Raw genomic sequence first — 15,633 nt, 5'->3', positions numbered from 1 at the left:
GTATGAATATCCATTGCATGAATGTCCTTGTGGATATGTTGGTGTTATGTATGTTGTACAGAAGGCATCGTTGACACAGACAATTTTGAATTTGCACCAGTGCTTCACATCTTGTAAAGGATTAACATAAAAAAATGCTATGTTCCATTAAATCATATCTTGCACTTGGATCAACGTGATCTATTTCAGCTAATTTACTGAAGTAGACGCTGAATGTTGCCCTTGCTCCTGCCTTACACAGCCCTGCTATGCAGACCACTATTGCACTAGCTCTGCCTGACAGACACTTCTACATCTCACTACTGAACGGGAACCTGATTATTAAATTTGTATTCATGCAACGTTAGAGGCTTAGTTGTCCTTATTATTCATACTGGCGTTGAGTAGTTTTGAGTAAGCAGTCTGCTAAGAAGAATCTCTGTAACTAATGTGAGTTCTTGGACTCACTAAGAGACAGGAGACAGATATTGAACAACAGAGGCTGCAGAGGGATTAAGGATTTGTGTGTATTAGCTTTTTAATAATAGGAAGTTTATTTTATTGGACTTCAAAACCACATCAAGCCTAGCCTGCCTCTGTGATTTTTCAAGGTTCTCCTCTTACTGCGGCTGCCGGCACCCCGGGGCTTTATTAAAAGACAGGCTTCGCACCTGTTCAGCGGAACGTGATTGTTCCACCGCGTGAGTTACAGCCCATGCAGGTGTTCAGCCTGTCCTGCTGTGATTGAGTTTGGGGCTGCTGAGTAAAATTTGATCTTGCGAGAAGTCGCGCCGAGCGACGCTGTAAACTGGGGCCGAGGGGCAGCGCCGCGCAAATGGCGAGACCAACCCCGGGTACCTGCGTCTGTGTGCTTCAACATCTGCATGCTGAGCCGCTGTTTCCAACTCCCCGGGTTTGGTAAATGCAGACTATGAGACCCATGAGACCCTTGGGGTCTTGGTTCCCATTGGTCCTGCCACAAGCTCCGATGATGAGGTTTGAATGAGAAGGAGAAATCCTCTGATCCATTGTTTTAGTGTGGCCACATTAAGCGTTCAGCTCACGTAAGTTTATGAGTACTTACAACTCTGGAATTACCTTCAGCAGACTGCCTGGTTGTTGTTTTGCTTGTTTTGTGTCTTTTCTCAAAAAATACATATATTAGGGCTTTTTTATTTTCTTTCTTTCTACAGCTTTATTTCCTGTGTGAAGAAGACATAATCTATCCAGTACTTTGATACACTGCCCTTGTAAAAATGCACTGGAAGAGTGAGATTTAGATCCACTGATCAGACAATGTGTTATATTTGTACTTTTGTCTTACTTACACCAAAAACTTCAGTCTCAGCTGAGGCGAAGCAGGATCTGTTTGCAGAAAATGAGTTTGAAAGAACAACCGCTCCCCTAACGGAGCCCGCGCAGACGCTGTCCTTGACTGTCTGTTTTCGGCGAGACTCGGAAGACAAGATCTCTTTGCATAACCCGAAGGCCGCTCTCGCGCTGGTAAAGCAGAAAAGACTGGCAGCGGACACAATGTCATGCCTGCAGCTCCGCTCGGGGAGCAATCTGTCAGCCCGTCTCACCTGGTCTGTGGGATGTTCAGATGTCGAGGAGGGAGGGGGCGGAGGGGGTTTCGGGGGCGGGGGGGCTTTTTTTCTATATTTGATTCTGGAAGGCTGTCCACGCCTACCGCCGATCCTGCCGCCTTCCTCGGGTGGCGGTTTGACGAGAGAGCCGCGGCATGCTATCTGGCTCCAGCGCCTCATTACGCAGGGGTATTTCAGAACTAATCACATCCGTGGAGCCGGCAGGCTGATACGAGGCTACTCTGAGCGATGCTGCCGTCTATCAGTGGCCTTTGAAGTCCTATTACGGAGTCGTCCGCTGGGTTCGTGCCACCTGGTAAATCTGCGGGCGGGGTGACAGGCGGTAGCTGTCAGGAGGTGCCAGGAGGTCTGCTCCGTACTGAAGCATCAGTCCCTTCCTCTGGGCTGTCGACTGTATGACGCAAGGGTCGGGGCTACAAAGGACATCCCGCCCATGCACTGCTGTCAGGGGACTCAGACAGCTTTGTTTTTTTTGGCATACATGCCAACATACATGACATGTTTTTCCTTTCTCTTTCTGTTGAGATTAAAGAAAGCAGCCCCACAAACAGCCATGTCCCTCACTCCCATAATGATTCTGTCACTCACCAACTGATTCACTGACTCACTGACTCACTCACTCACTCACTCACTCACTGACCCACCCACCCACCCACTCAGTCACTCTCACATACACATTCTGTCATTCACTTACTCAGTCACTCACTCACACTGGCTTTCGCTTACACTCACTCACTGACACACTCACTCACTCGGTATCATTCAAACTCGCACATACTCTTTCACACTCATTCACTGACTCCCTCACTCAGTCACTCACACACTCGCATACTAATTGACACTGACCCTCTCGCACACTGATTCAGTGACTCTCCGTCTCATATACACAAACGCACATGGGAGTGAAAGTGAGCAGATTAGTGCCTGTTCAGTTTTAAAATTGTGTTTTTGTGCTCGACATTTAAAGCCGTGTTCTTCCTTCACTCTTCATTAGCAGGCCTTCTGTACAGCAGAACAGAAGCAATTTACAAAAAAATCATGAAGTTCTCTGTAAGCCTTTCTATCATCACCACGGAATCAGCTAAACACTGCAGCCATAACACCTTTCCTGCGTATAGCGCTGTGATTGATATTCTCAGATCCCCTGATTCTTTTGCAGATGGTACGATGCTTATAGTCTTTAACAAATCAATTCCAATAGAGGCAGACAGAAGCCCCACATTAATTCTGAACTTTTTGCATGTTCTAAAAATGAAATATTCCGATAGAATGTTATGCTTCAGCGCTCAGTCCTGTGCGATAATTTAGGTATGTGAAGCATGCGAAGAGAAAGTCTGATACTCCTCTAATTAAGCTGTACCACCTAAAGGAAGGAATCCTACCATTTGTAGATCTTGCTTTGGAGTGTGTTGTACTCCTGGAATGACTCAAAAGGATGTCTTCAGTTCAACGGTTACGATACAGAGGTAGAATTACAACTAGACCCTGCGGTCCTCCTGGAGCAATTTCATGTGGCGTTATACGTGACTGCAGTGGTGATGAATTTGGTTCGGAAACTATTTCAGTCTGTTCCACTGTTTAAAGAGGGATTTCAAAATTGTAATTTGTACAAGAGTCCCACTGTATCTGTGGTGAATTGAAAATGTGAATTCTTTTCTGACCATGCAGGCATTGTCACAACTCATCGGTTTGCATCAGGAAAAAAAGACTTAATAAAGTAGGACGTCTCTGCCGATGGCAGCTTTGGCAATTAGCGGCCTATCGAGTGATTAGGGTCTACTGTTAAACGAGCGGTAATTGCTGATCAAAAGTGAGAATCAGCCGTTGCACAGGCGTTCTTGGGAAAGCTTTTCACGCAGACTTGTGAAACACGTTGGAAATATGGAGCCCTGCCTTTTTTGGAATGCGTCCAACCCTGCCCTTGGAGCGAAGAGGCTCGGAGTTGTCCTTCTTGACACTAGCGCGCTAATGGGTCACTTTCATCTCGGCTGCTACACTTCAAAGCTAATGGTTCCTGTCAACAATCCCCCTCTGCTCCCCACCACCATGTGTATGTGCTCCCAGCTACAGCCCAGGAAAACCAGCCTCCATGCAGGAAGAGACTTTGCTAGAGTGGATTTTGGTATGTGAAAGGCAGATTTTCCCTCACAGAGGCAGAGGGAAGGTACCTTATTTCTGGATCTTGATCATTTTGCTGCCGTTCAGTTGTACTCCTTGAATCATTCAACTGTCACCATTCCTTGGCAGGAGACAGCACAGAGCGATAGTGAATTTTCTTTGTCTTTAGCAGTGGAATTATATTAGATGCAGTTGTTTTTTGTTTTGCACAGTCCATTAATCCAGACCGTCTAGTCTAGTATATTTCTCTGGAATATCCATTGAAAAATATCAGTTCATAAACCATTAACACAACGTTTGTGGTCAGTATAGTTAATTTTTAAATTTTTAAAGTTCTCTTCTTTAAATAAACTTTCACTCGGCTTTGCTTCTCAGGGATTTTGTCATTATAGAGCATTTGTTATCCATCCAAAATGTTGACCTTTTGGTAGGTGTGCCCAGTCCATCTCCAGGGGTTATTCTGTACGCTACATGTGTATCCTGGATTAATGTTGTGTATTACTCAGTGGGGCGTATTTTTAATCAACTAACTGCCAAGAGTCCATCAGCTCCAGCTGGTGGGAAGAACTCCGCAGTCATTCCTCCCCTAGCTGTATTGATCTTATTTGTCCCTGATTGAGCGTACTCTTGTCTTTTACTGAAGGGGGAGGGGATTTGGTTTGGGGTTGCCACTGTCCGGCACTGCAAGGTGCTCAGATGACATCAGTCAAGTGGTGCCTCCAACTGGCAACCACTTCCCCATGGTGTATCATGGGACTTGTAGTGTGAAAATTAGCTATCGGCTGCATTGGTGTATGAGAGAATTGCATTTGTCTCACAGAGGTTGTGACAGTGGAATGAGCCTAATGAGCGATTGCCGATTCTAAAATAGGGTTGCATAAAAGGGAAAAAAAGTTTTTAAAAATGTATCCTTTGTTTTATTAACACACTGGTACATTAAATTCTCTATGGCTCTGATGCAGTTTAAAGACACTGGTGTTCAGTTACAGTACATATAAAAACAATTTGAGGGGCCTTGTGACAGTTTCACAGTAAAGTAACTTTAGAAAGGGTGTGTTTTGAGTAAGAAGCTTACTTTTAAAGGGGAAATGAAATCAAATAGATTTAATTACTTTTTGTGGCATACACAGTATAAGCGCCTTCAAGATGTAAAAGGTATTCCATGTGTTCTCTAAACAGTTTTCTCTTAATTGAACATTTCCGCCATTAGACTTCTGTTTAAATGAAATGTGTCAGGCAAATTGCCCAGGAATGTGTCATTTGTACTCCCATTTGTTGGCTTAATTATCAGGAGAGTTGCAGTGCTTAATGTCTTCAAAATAAATAAGTAACAAAAGATATAAAGAAATAAATAAAGTAAAAATTTCATCTGATTTGTATCCCTGGGAGGCAGAGGGTGTAATTAAACTCTGTTATCCTGAGAATAATCCATACATGAAATGGACGGGCATAATTTGCAGACGCTCTCTTTACACACTGTATTAATTGTTGTTTCCACGGAGCTTCAGGGCGATCGAATGAAAGTAAAGTGTGGAGTAACGATCCCACCTCCTCAAGCCAGAGCAGCTGTCTGTGGCCTGCTATTGCATGAAACAGAGATCAGTCCAATTAAGCATCTCCATAAAGTGTGACTAAGATGAATAGTTTTGCAAGCAAGGATAGTGTGTAGTGTTACAAAGGATTACTCTACCACTGCTACTGGTGTCTCTTCTGTGTGTGTGTATGTGTATGTGTGTATGTGTGTATGTGTGTGTGTATGTGTGTGTGTGTGTGTGTGTGTGTGTGTGTGTGTGCGTGTTGCCATGCACCATGCTCACCAAACAATTTCCTCTGTGAAATCCACAACCAAAAATTTTTGGAACCCATTGGAGTGAAGTTTGAATCATTCATAACCCCTTTTAACCTGTCTGGTCGCTAACGTTGCCCCGCCCCCTTCCACAGGTGGATGACATCCTGGGGGAGGAGAGTGACAACGAGAGCGAAGGCGGGGGGAAAGAGGAGCAGGCGGAGGGAGAAGAGGAGGAGTCAGAAGGCAGGCTGAGAAGCCTGAAGGGGGAGAACTCAGAGGGTCTGGGCACCGTGATAGAGGAGAGGACAACCACGCCCTCCAGCCAGGACAGCAGCCTATCAGGGAGCGTGCCCAGGTACAGTACAGCTTCAGAGAGAACCGCCATTCCATCATAAGCCTCACATCTGCCGCGCGATTGGCCACCTCCTCTAGCACCACTCCCTGATGCTAACATGCTAATTCTGTGCACTGATATGAACTTTTCAACACGACAGTCTTAACTTTATATAGAGAAGTACTGGTTGGGGGGAGGACACTCAGTGGGCAGTATGGGTAATTTCAGTCTGTGAGAGCAGTGTTCCAATCAGGGGGAAGATAAGAGGAGCGGTAAAGGTATGACCTGCAGTGCAGATGCACTCTCTCTTAAACACTGTGAGGGGGCCACTCGCTGAGTGACTTGATTGTTTCAAGGAACTGCCACGCTAGCTCACTCCATCTCCAAAGCCAGGCTAATGTGGTTTCCATGGTGATGTACCGCACCATGTCAGCGCCGGGAGGAGTAGGAGGTGGCGGCGTGTCGTATCAGAGCGCAGGGCTGTTCGCTATGAGGTTTCGGAGGGGACAGGCGGAAATGGGACATCTCTGATGAGGGGACGTCTTTATGTCCCCTCCTTCAGGGTGCTTTGCCCCGCAGTGTAGACCTGTTTCGCCCTGGCCTTCTGGAACCGTGGCAGTTACATGTGTACAGGATGAAAAAACATCAAAAAAGACTGTGACTCTTTGAAGCGGTTGCGCAACCGTATTGATTTTAAAAGCAGGTCGGAGATGAGAAAGGAAACATAATTTATAACCAACAAAGAAGAGAAAATGGAGAAGGTTAACAGGTGGTCCCTGTGGCCTTCATAAAGTGAATGGAGACACTGACAAAGGCCTTACAGTCTGAAACATCATGTTCACCTGATTTTGTTTCACCACGTAACCTCTATAAAGTAGATTGAGTTGTTAAATCATAACTAGGTAACATTCCTATAACTTGTAAAGTGTTTAATGATCTAAATGTTTCATGTTAATTTTAATGTCATTAATGTTTAATGGTGCAAAGGTAAGTAAAGTTACCAATCCCTGAGCATTCTACACATCTTTGGTGATGAGGTCCCTGTATCCACGCCATATTTTCGTTTCCATTTTCAGCATTGAGCAGGAGGCTATTGTTCAGATAGGGTTGGCATTTACCACCCTGGTTTCTTATCGTCTTAGTGCACTGGCCTCTAACACCAGCAAGAGCTGTACCCCCCAAAGCGGCCGGAGATTTTGCCGAAATCCTATTACTCTGTCCCTGGGTCGATTGAAAATGGTGCACCAAGTGCCCCTTGTTTCATCCCCCTTCCATATGCTGGTCAGATGAAAGTGACTTGAGTGGGTGTTGAACTACAGTGTGTGGTGATGGTCAGTTGTGCAACACAGGAAACACACACAGGTGCTGTTTTATCCAGATGCCAGGCAGAAAGATGTGTAAGAGAAAGGGTTAGTATCCACACACTGTCTCCAAAGAGCTATTTATTTTAGAAGTGCACACATATCGATCCAAGGTGGGTCATGTGTTATTTGGCTCATGGGTAGTGTTGGACAGTGAACTGGCCTTTGACAGGCTGAAGGCTTCTGCCAGCTTTCAGAGGCGTTTTTCCCCTTCAAAATGAGTCTGTGTTCATGGATCCCTGTAGTTCTTAATGAACGAACGTCGGGATTTCAAAGGTGAGAAGAACGAAAGGCCAGTTGATTCTGTCAAAGCTGACATTTTTCATCTCCTTGTCATTCAGTCAGTGAACCCCCTCGCTAGTCTGAAGTCGGGACAGGGAGTTCTGTTTGTCTGCTTCTGTTGGCGGCGGCATTTCTCCAGAGGAGGAAAGCTTGCTGCGTTTGCCTCTGCAGAGGCTGGCTTTGGAAGGAACAGAGGAAACGCGAAAAGTTAGAGGCCTCCGTCTGCACTCGCTAAGGGCCCGACTGAAGCAGGAGGGCCCGGCCCCCGGCCCCCCTCGTCCGATCTAGAAGCAGCGCTAGGAGAGTCGCACCCGACACAGCCTCGCGGCCCCCTGCGATGAACAGAGAGGCACGGAACAAGCACTCGCTCGCTGTTCGGGAGGGCAGGTGAGGGAACGGTGCAGGCAGAAGCGTTGTCATTAGTCCTCCCCAGGGTGCGAGACATGAGGTGGGGAGAGGGGCAGGGGTGAGAGCAGGAAGAGGCAGGGGGTCTGCTTACTTACTGCATCGGGCCTAACAAGGAGCACTGAGCTGTCAGTCACTGAGCGCCACGTCCCTGAGGCCAGCAGCACTCTCTCTTTCTGTCTCCCTCTCTCCTGCTCTCTATTACTCTCTTTTTCTTTCTCTCTCTATTTCCAGCTGTCCTTCTTTTTTCTTCTCTTTTCCTCTCTCTATCCTTCTCTCTGTCCTTTGAAAGTGAAATATGCTATATTGGCATGACTGTTCAAAACACAACATCCCTTCCTGTCTGTTTTCCTCTTTCCTGCCTTTTGTCTTTCCCTTTCTTCCTCTCTCCCTCGTCCATCTCTTGCACGCTCTCTCTCTCTCTCTCATTTCGCTGGGGTTTATCTGTTCTTTCCCCCCCCCCGTTCCCCTTTGTCTCTTTCTTGTCCCCTCTCTCTATCTCTCTTGCTCTTTGTCTTTCTCTGTTTTCTCTGCTGCTCTGTCTCTTGCAGCTGTCTCTCTCTCTCTCTCTTTATCAGTTTGCTAGGGTTTATCGGCTCTTTCCACTCGGCGGCGCGGAGCACGGCCAGCAGCAATCATTTCCAGGGCTTAGACAGGAGCCCCACCGATACGCGTGTTACATTAAGCGTGTATCTATCAAACCCAAACACGTATCGCCATGTCAGCTGCTCCCCGCTGCCCCGTATCCCACCCTCAGGGGAGGTGAGGGTTAAAGGCGACAGAGCTGGACAGGACAGGAGCCCATCGCGGCCGCCCCGCCCCTGCCCGGCGCTGGAGACCCGCTCTCTGCGCCCGGGCTGTCTGCAGACCCTCTGGGACGAGAACGGTCCCGTTCTGAGTCACGCACCGTCGGAGAGTTAATCTCTGACTGGGTTCAGCCCCTGGAATGTGGGCGCCGTTCGAGCTGGAGGGCTTAAGCGCGGAGAGGAGGTTGCTGTGCTCTGTAACACAGGGACTTGTTCTGAGGTAGTTCAGACAAACAGGCAGAGTGTAGAATGTAAAACTGACAAGGCCCTGTAACGTGGACAGTGCTGTTCATTGTACAATGAAGTCTTTCACAGGTAAGTGCAGAGTAGAGGTTAGAAGTAGAAGTTGGAGCTATGAAGTGATTTTTAACACAAAACGGATGAAAAAACATAATGCCACCTGGCATTTTGCAAGAATCTGCATTATTGAAGCAGTCAGATTTTCGCCCGTTTCCTCCCTGTATACACCCATTTCTCCATCCTCTCCTGCAACTCCCATGTGACATCACATGCTGCTGCATTGTTGTATGCCGGTTCTGGTGGAGCTGAAGCATTCCATCTGACAACTTCCATCTACAACCCCAGCATCACAAACAAGCAGAGCCAAGAATACCAGCGATATTAGCTGTTCAGGTTAATGGCGCCTGCTAAGCAAATGTTCAGATGGAAATATTGTGTCAGGAGTCATCTGCTGCAGTGTCTTTTAGGATCATTGTTTCTGTTTTTTATTTTTTATTTTTTTGTTTTTGGGTGAGCAACAGTGTCTTTGCAGGATGTAATGCAGTCAGTGATATCGCAAACCTTCCCCCGCTCTCGAAGAGAAATGATGCAAGCTGGCGTTGTGCTCTTCACTTGTCCAACACGCTACAAGCAAACCAAATAGACTTCACAGAAGTAATTCGGGATTAAGAGTCTGTAATACATTGTGTTTTGTGCTTCTTTGAAAAACACGATCAAGCCAATAAGACACAATGCTAAGGCGGTACCAAAATATAAAAAAATCGAGCTTGACTGTTTATTGCACAGTTTATGCTTAGTGCTTTGTTGCGCGTATGTGATAGCTATGCAAATCAAAACCATTAAAGGCTATGGATGAGAAACAGCCAGGCTCGTTACTGCCAGCCTGCTCCTTCGCGCGACGATTTAGCAACCATCCTTTCAGATGCATTTACATAAGACCGCGCAGTGCTACCAGCCACACGGCAGATTCCCGGCCCTTTGGTACACGCTGCTCGGAAAAGGCCATTCAGAAATGGCACGCCGTTAATATCAGAGAACATCAGCTGAACCGTATAACACACGCCAGCCCCCGTCATCATGTCCCTCATCTCTAAACTGAAGCGCCCGATCGGTGTGAAGTAGGCATAACGGGAAAGTAAATGCGTATCGGCACATATAGGTCCGGCTGAAAGCATATTTCATTAGACTCCCTCCGTCTGGCCATTCATAATTTCCTGGCAATAAGCGAATGACTGAGATTTTTCGGCTGCCGTTCCCGCTGTTTGCGCGCTGCTGGCTTCTATTCCGGGGTAGCGGGAGCGGCACAGCCTTCCATTTAGACACAAATTGACAGGAAGTGGTTGCTAAGGTGGGAGCGAACTGCCATGGAAACGTCATTCTTTTTTTTTTTTTTTTTATAAAGCCAGCCCAGTGTTATTTCTGCAGCCCTTCAGTGTCCTGCCCTTTAAAAGCAAAATATTACTTTATTTAAAGATATTTATTTATTTATTTTTGTAATGCACGTCTGTGGCAGTGCACCTCTTCAGTGTTTTTTTATTATTATTATTATTTTTTATTATTATTATTTTATTTTTTGTAGAGCTGGAAATGACAGCTGCTCTTGTCTGAAAAGCTTTCACCGCTCTCCAGGAGATGAGAGGCCATGGCTCTTTCCATTTTCTTCATTTCATTCATCTTTTTTCACCTTTTTTCCCCCTTTATCTTTTGAGTTTCAGAGCGGTTGACGTCACTGCAAAGCAAGGCTTTTAAAACGTGACGTGAAGGACCACTCGCGTGTACGCGTTTTCACCCTTCCATTTCCCTGTCTGATCTTTCACCAGCCTGAATAGCCTGGGATGGCGTGGCCTGTGGCTTGCTTCCTGCTCCTTCTTGCTTATTCCTGTTGGAACAGCTGTTTGGTGGGGATTGGTGCAGAACTGGCTTTGGATCTGGTTACAGGCTGTCCAAATGTTCCCGCTGCTCTTTCCACCTGGACTTGTGTTACCACCTTTAATGTGTTTGTCAGTGAACGGAGGAAACTACAAAAGTCGTAGGGGTGTAAATGATCTGTGAAGGTATATTATATCTTTTGGAAAATCTATGCATCCTCAAAACTCTGGGGGGGGAAAAATGGGCAGCGGTGTGGCAAAGCAGTAAGGAGCAGGGCTTGCTGGTTTGATTCGCACTGCTGCTGTACCTTTGGGCAAGGTGCTTAACTTGAACTACCACAGTAAAATATCCTGATTTACAAATGTATAACAGGTGAAAAACTGTAAGATGTTTATATATCTCAATATCTGGAGAATCTGCTAAGCAAACATAATGTTCTGTGCTCTTGAGAGAAGTTACCCAGGTAGGACAAGAAGTTTGGTCTAAACAAGTACTGCCAAACACATTCAGCTGCTCTTAAAGATTTTACTCCTGAAGTCATGAATAACCCGCCTCAGTCAATCTGCAACAGGCACGCACTTACTGCAGGGGAAAAGCAAACTTGCGTCCTCTAATCTTTGATTTTGCACAACCGCTGGCAAATGACCTCGTTACTATTGTGGTGACTCTTCGTGAGGTCCACGAGAATAGACACACATCAAACCTTTGTGTTGATTCTGAATTCTTCCAGCCATTTCCTGTCAGAGAAATAGTGCATTTTAATACCTGTTTGGGGAGCATGGCTTTTTCTCCCTTGCTGTCAGGCCGGTGTATTATTCCCGTTCCTCGCTATTCTCCCTGACCCCGTTGTTAATATAACAATGCTGCTCTGCTCCTCCACTCCTCGTAGGCCCTGGTTTTCCAGAAGGCCTTCCTCTTATTGTGAATAACACAATTAATTGGGCTTGGAAATATGTGGTAGAGGCTGCAGCATCACCTATTTAATTGGAGGGGACACTTTATCGCAAGCACCAAGACTGCATGAAATATTCCCGTGTCCCACTGCTAAAGGTTATCTGCTAAAAGTTAAATGGGAAAATGTATTGGGTTCTAGAACAATGTGCATTGAATCTAAAAATTTAATTTGATTCATTTAATTGAACAGTATCTTTTTTTACGTACATTTTTGTGTGCAAAAAGGAATAAATGACTTCTTAATTGAAGTCCATATTGTCCTGAGAGCTGGTTTGTCCCTAAGTAACATTAATTTTACAGTGTTTTTAGGGAAATGACTCCAGCAGAACAGTTTGTAATTCTTTTTTGTCAGAGCCATCATTAACAAGTACAACACAAAAAGTCACAGATTTAACCTTGCCAAGATTTGAGCTGCTTCATGAGTAGCTATAAATTAGCCATCTGGGCCTGGTGATGACATTGGAATTGTTGCAGGTGACAGCAGCAGCTAGTGAATGGCGGTGAGCTGTGACCTGGTGTCTGTGTCACCAGTGCATCAATACTGTCCTCTCCAAATCTGTACTGACCCCCTGTGTGCAGACACAAAGGTCAACCAGCACGATTTTATGTCACTGTACACTTTCCATTTCTTTCATTAGTCATTATTGAGTTATTGACCCCTGATGAGTGCAGTAAATACAAAAAGAGACTCATGCGCCAGTCTCCTGCTGGAATCCAAAGCGTGTGACGAACAGCAACGTCAAGTAAATGTAATTTGTGAATTATAAAAAAAAAAAATAGGCCTGCAATGTCACTTCATCAAACCAGCCGTGAATGTAGGAGCTGCACGCCCTACAAAGCTCATGCCTGTGTCTCCTCCTCACACACCGAACACAAGAAACCGCGAGACATCCTCTGAATTATAGATGAACGCTAACATGAAAATCCTTGAAACTCTCGCTGTACAGTAGCGGTGCCCTGACACAGCGCCGCAGGCCATTCGTCAGGAGCCACTTGTGATTAATTTCAGGGGCGTGTTGTTTAGAGACAGCCCAGGAGTTTCGGCTCCACTCGGTGGACTGTCTTAAAGTTACTACTTCAATCTGGGGTGGGGGCGGTTTTGCGATACCGTCGCAATTCCTCTTCACAGTCCCATTCCCCTCCTAGCCTATAAATGTATTGTTTTTACTCAGCCATGCCATTTCCCATCATCCCCACCCTATCCCTCTCCACCATCCGTGATTGCAATCAGCTGCCGCCAAGACACCGCCGCGCTGCTTGTTGCCGAGCGACTTGATTTCCATCGTTAGTCAAGAGGCCGCGGCGCTCTCGCGCAGGAAGTCGCACGCTGTCTGCTAATAAAGTTACCCATTCAAGATTAACCGCCAGTTCTGCGCAGAAATGCCGTAGTGTCTCAGCGCCTTCTGCCTCCAGCCAAGAGGAGGGGAAAAAAGAAATCTGTAAAGGAGGCGCATCTCAGTCGAAGTCACGTTTGCCGTCAACAGTATTGTCAACACATTTGCTTATTTTATTCTGCCGCGATTTATTACCCAAGGAGAGCGGCGGGGGGGCATTTGTGCATCTCCAGAAATGTCCTACCAGGAAAGCAGTATGTGGAGCACTTTGTTTTCCCTCAACGGAAGCACTCGGGACTATTCATAATGGGCCTCGCCGGCGTGCTGAGAGATCGCCAGCCAACAGCGGTCTGCTCTAATAGCGTCACAGCAAGACGTGCCTGGCGCCCGGGCTGCGCCGAGCGCGAACGGCTCCTCTCAGCCCCTGCTAGGTCTCTCAAGGCCGCTGATTGACACTTGATTGCGTTAGTGTTTGGACAATCAGACTTAATTTCCACCGCCGGAGGCGAGGCGCTGCTCGATCTCCTCTTTTCAGAAAGCCTCAATCAATAGATGACTTTTTTTTCTTCTTTTTTTTTTCTGAGTACCGCGGCGCATGTTCCGAATGGAAAACGCATCGGGGGGAAAAAAAACTATTAACTATCTATTCGACTCTCTGAAGATGTAAAAATCCATGCTAAAGCAATATGCGAGACCTTATAAAAAAGTGCATTAGGCACTAACAAAAAACCCATGTCAAAAGCGTCTAACGGAATGGAGAACTTTAATTTCGCTTTGATTGAATAAAAGAGGTGAAAAGAGGGAACCTCACCCCTCACGACTGACAGGAAATAGATCATATTTTCACCAGAGCAAGCGCTTGCATCTTGTGTGCTCAGAGGGGAAATCAAAGAACAACTCTTCTTCCTGTGGAGTAGGTTAAGAGACCTTAAGCATCTGTCTCCATTTATAAGACTGAACTTACAATATTACAGCACAGGCCTGTTAACATTCTTCCTGCATGTAGGTCATGCAGAAATAACGTTAACCCTTTAAAAAATGGATAATAGCTTCTCACTCATACTACCAGTAAATCCATGCTCAGTAAAGTGGAATCTACCACTGTTTTTTCCCATAGACCCTTAATAGCTCAAACATCAAATGTTGGTATCGTAGCATTTGAGTAGTTCAGCATTAACCGAGAAATGGAGAACGGATCGGTATTTGAGCAGATCGTTACAATATTTGTCGTTACACAAAGCAGCAGCGTTCCTCAAGAATCCATTTTGGAGAGTTAATTTGTAAGCCCCAATATAATGTCCTGTATTCGTTTGTTGCCTTCCAGCTAAAGTTGATTGGTTTACTCTCTCTTGGTTTGGCTCTCTGGGGGCCTCCAGTTGTGATTTGTAACAGATCAATCCTTTTTCGCAGATTTTTTTACACAATTAAGAAGGAAATACTTGGTTTCTATATGATTCCAGTTCAAACTATGTTCAAAATTACATTTTCCGTCATTTATGATTAAATAAAAAAAAAAGAATCTGCTGTTGATGCCTTTTACAAATCAATGGAAACAAGTTGATGTAAACAAAAGTGTGGCCGGTAAAACCACCTGTGGTACAAGGCAGTAAAACTATGATACTCCATAGATATGACTGTGTAAACAGCACCATTGAGAGTAATAGTTCCCCACACCTTTGGTAAATACTTCTGTAAAAGGAATTACTTCTTGCCATGCCAAATAGCATATGCTCTCTGCTTTAATTTGGCGGATGCTCAAAAGAATTTCAGTCTATGTATACTTTTTTTTTTTTCCTGCAACATCAGTTTTTATGGAGAACTGTTGACCTTTGTAACTCCTCTTAATGGCTGAGACGGTGAGCGATTGCCACAGCTGGCACAAACAACATAACCGTTTTTACTGTCGCGTTGACATTTACACGATAATTAAGCTCATGCGCTCATCCCATTAAGCTTGCATTCTCCGCTTAGGTCCACCTATTACTCTGTAACAAACCCACTGCGGATCAACAGGAAGTCCTTTATTATAAATGTTCCCACCAACTGCATCCGTGTTCAGTATGCAAAAAAATAAGTGTTTTAGAGGCAGAGGCGGTTTAGCGCAGAACTTCGTTGAGCACTCCGTGGAGGCCTCATTGAGAGTGGTGGCTATTGGAGGTCAAAGTTCAAAGTGCATCACAGGGGGGGTCATTATTTGTCCAGGAGCTGTCAATCATCAGCCAGACCCGAAACACCATGGTCCTTCGTGCACTGGTCAATGCTTAAAAGGGCTCCAGTGAGTTCCCCTGTCTGTGAGTGTTCATTTGCAGGCAGACCTTGAATGTGCTCTGGATCAGAACTGATTCGCTGTTACGTTTATGCAGTACAAATCCATTCAGTCACAACCACACAAACAAAGGTCTGGCTGCTTATCTGTATTCATAAGCAAGTGCCCTTAGCAGAGGGCTTGGTTCGGTGATATGGGGCCATTAAATGAGTCCGACATCTCGGTCAGCATTAATATAGTATCCCTGGTTTGTTCAACACATGTCAGGTTATGGCCCACCATGTTTAGA

At 45.6% G+C, this 15,633-nt stretch overlaps 1 protein-coding gene across 2 annotated transcripts in view; it reads left to right on the top strand.

Annotated features, from left to right (window-relative positions):
* ctdp1 (CTD (carboxy-terminal domain, RNA polymerase II, polypeptide A) phosphatase, subunit 1) overlaps positions 1-15,633 on the top strand; it is a 94,766-nt gene that overhangs the window by 53,289 nt on the left and 25,844 nt on the right. For both annotated transcript variants that reach the window (XM_036555018.1, XM_036555017.1), the window contains exon 12: positions 5,646-5,848. In XM_036555018.1, the coding sequence (XP_036410911.1) occupies positions 5,646-5,848 (203 nt within the window). The remainder of the gene's footprint in view (positions 1-5,645; positions 5,849-15,633) is intronic.

This window comes from Megalops cyprinoides, chromosome 21, assembly GCF_013368585.1.
Source record: "Megalops cyprinoides isolate fMegCyp1 chromosome 21, fMegCyp1.pri, whole genome shotgun sequence".
Lineage (NCBI taxonomy): Eukaryota > Metazoa > Chordata > Actinopteri > Elopiformes > Megalopidae > Megalops > Megalops cyprinoides.
The sequence above is the reverse complement of the archived record's forward strand: the minus strand, read 5'-3'. Positions and strand labels throughout refer to the sequence as shown.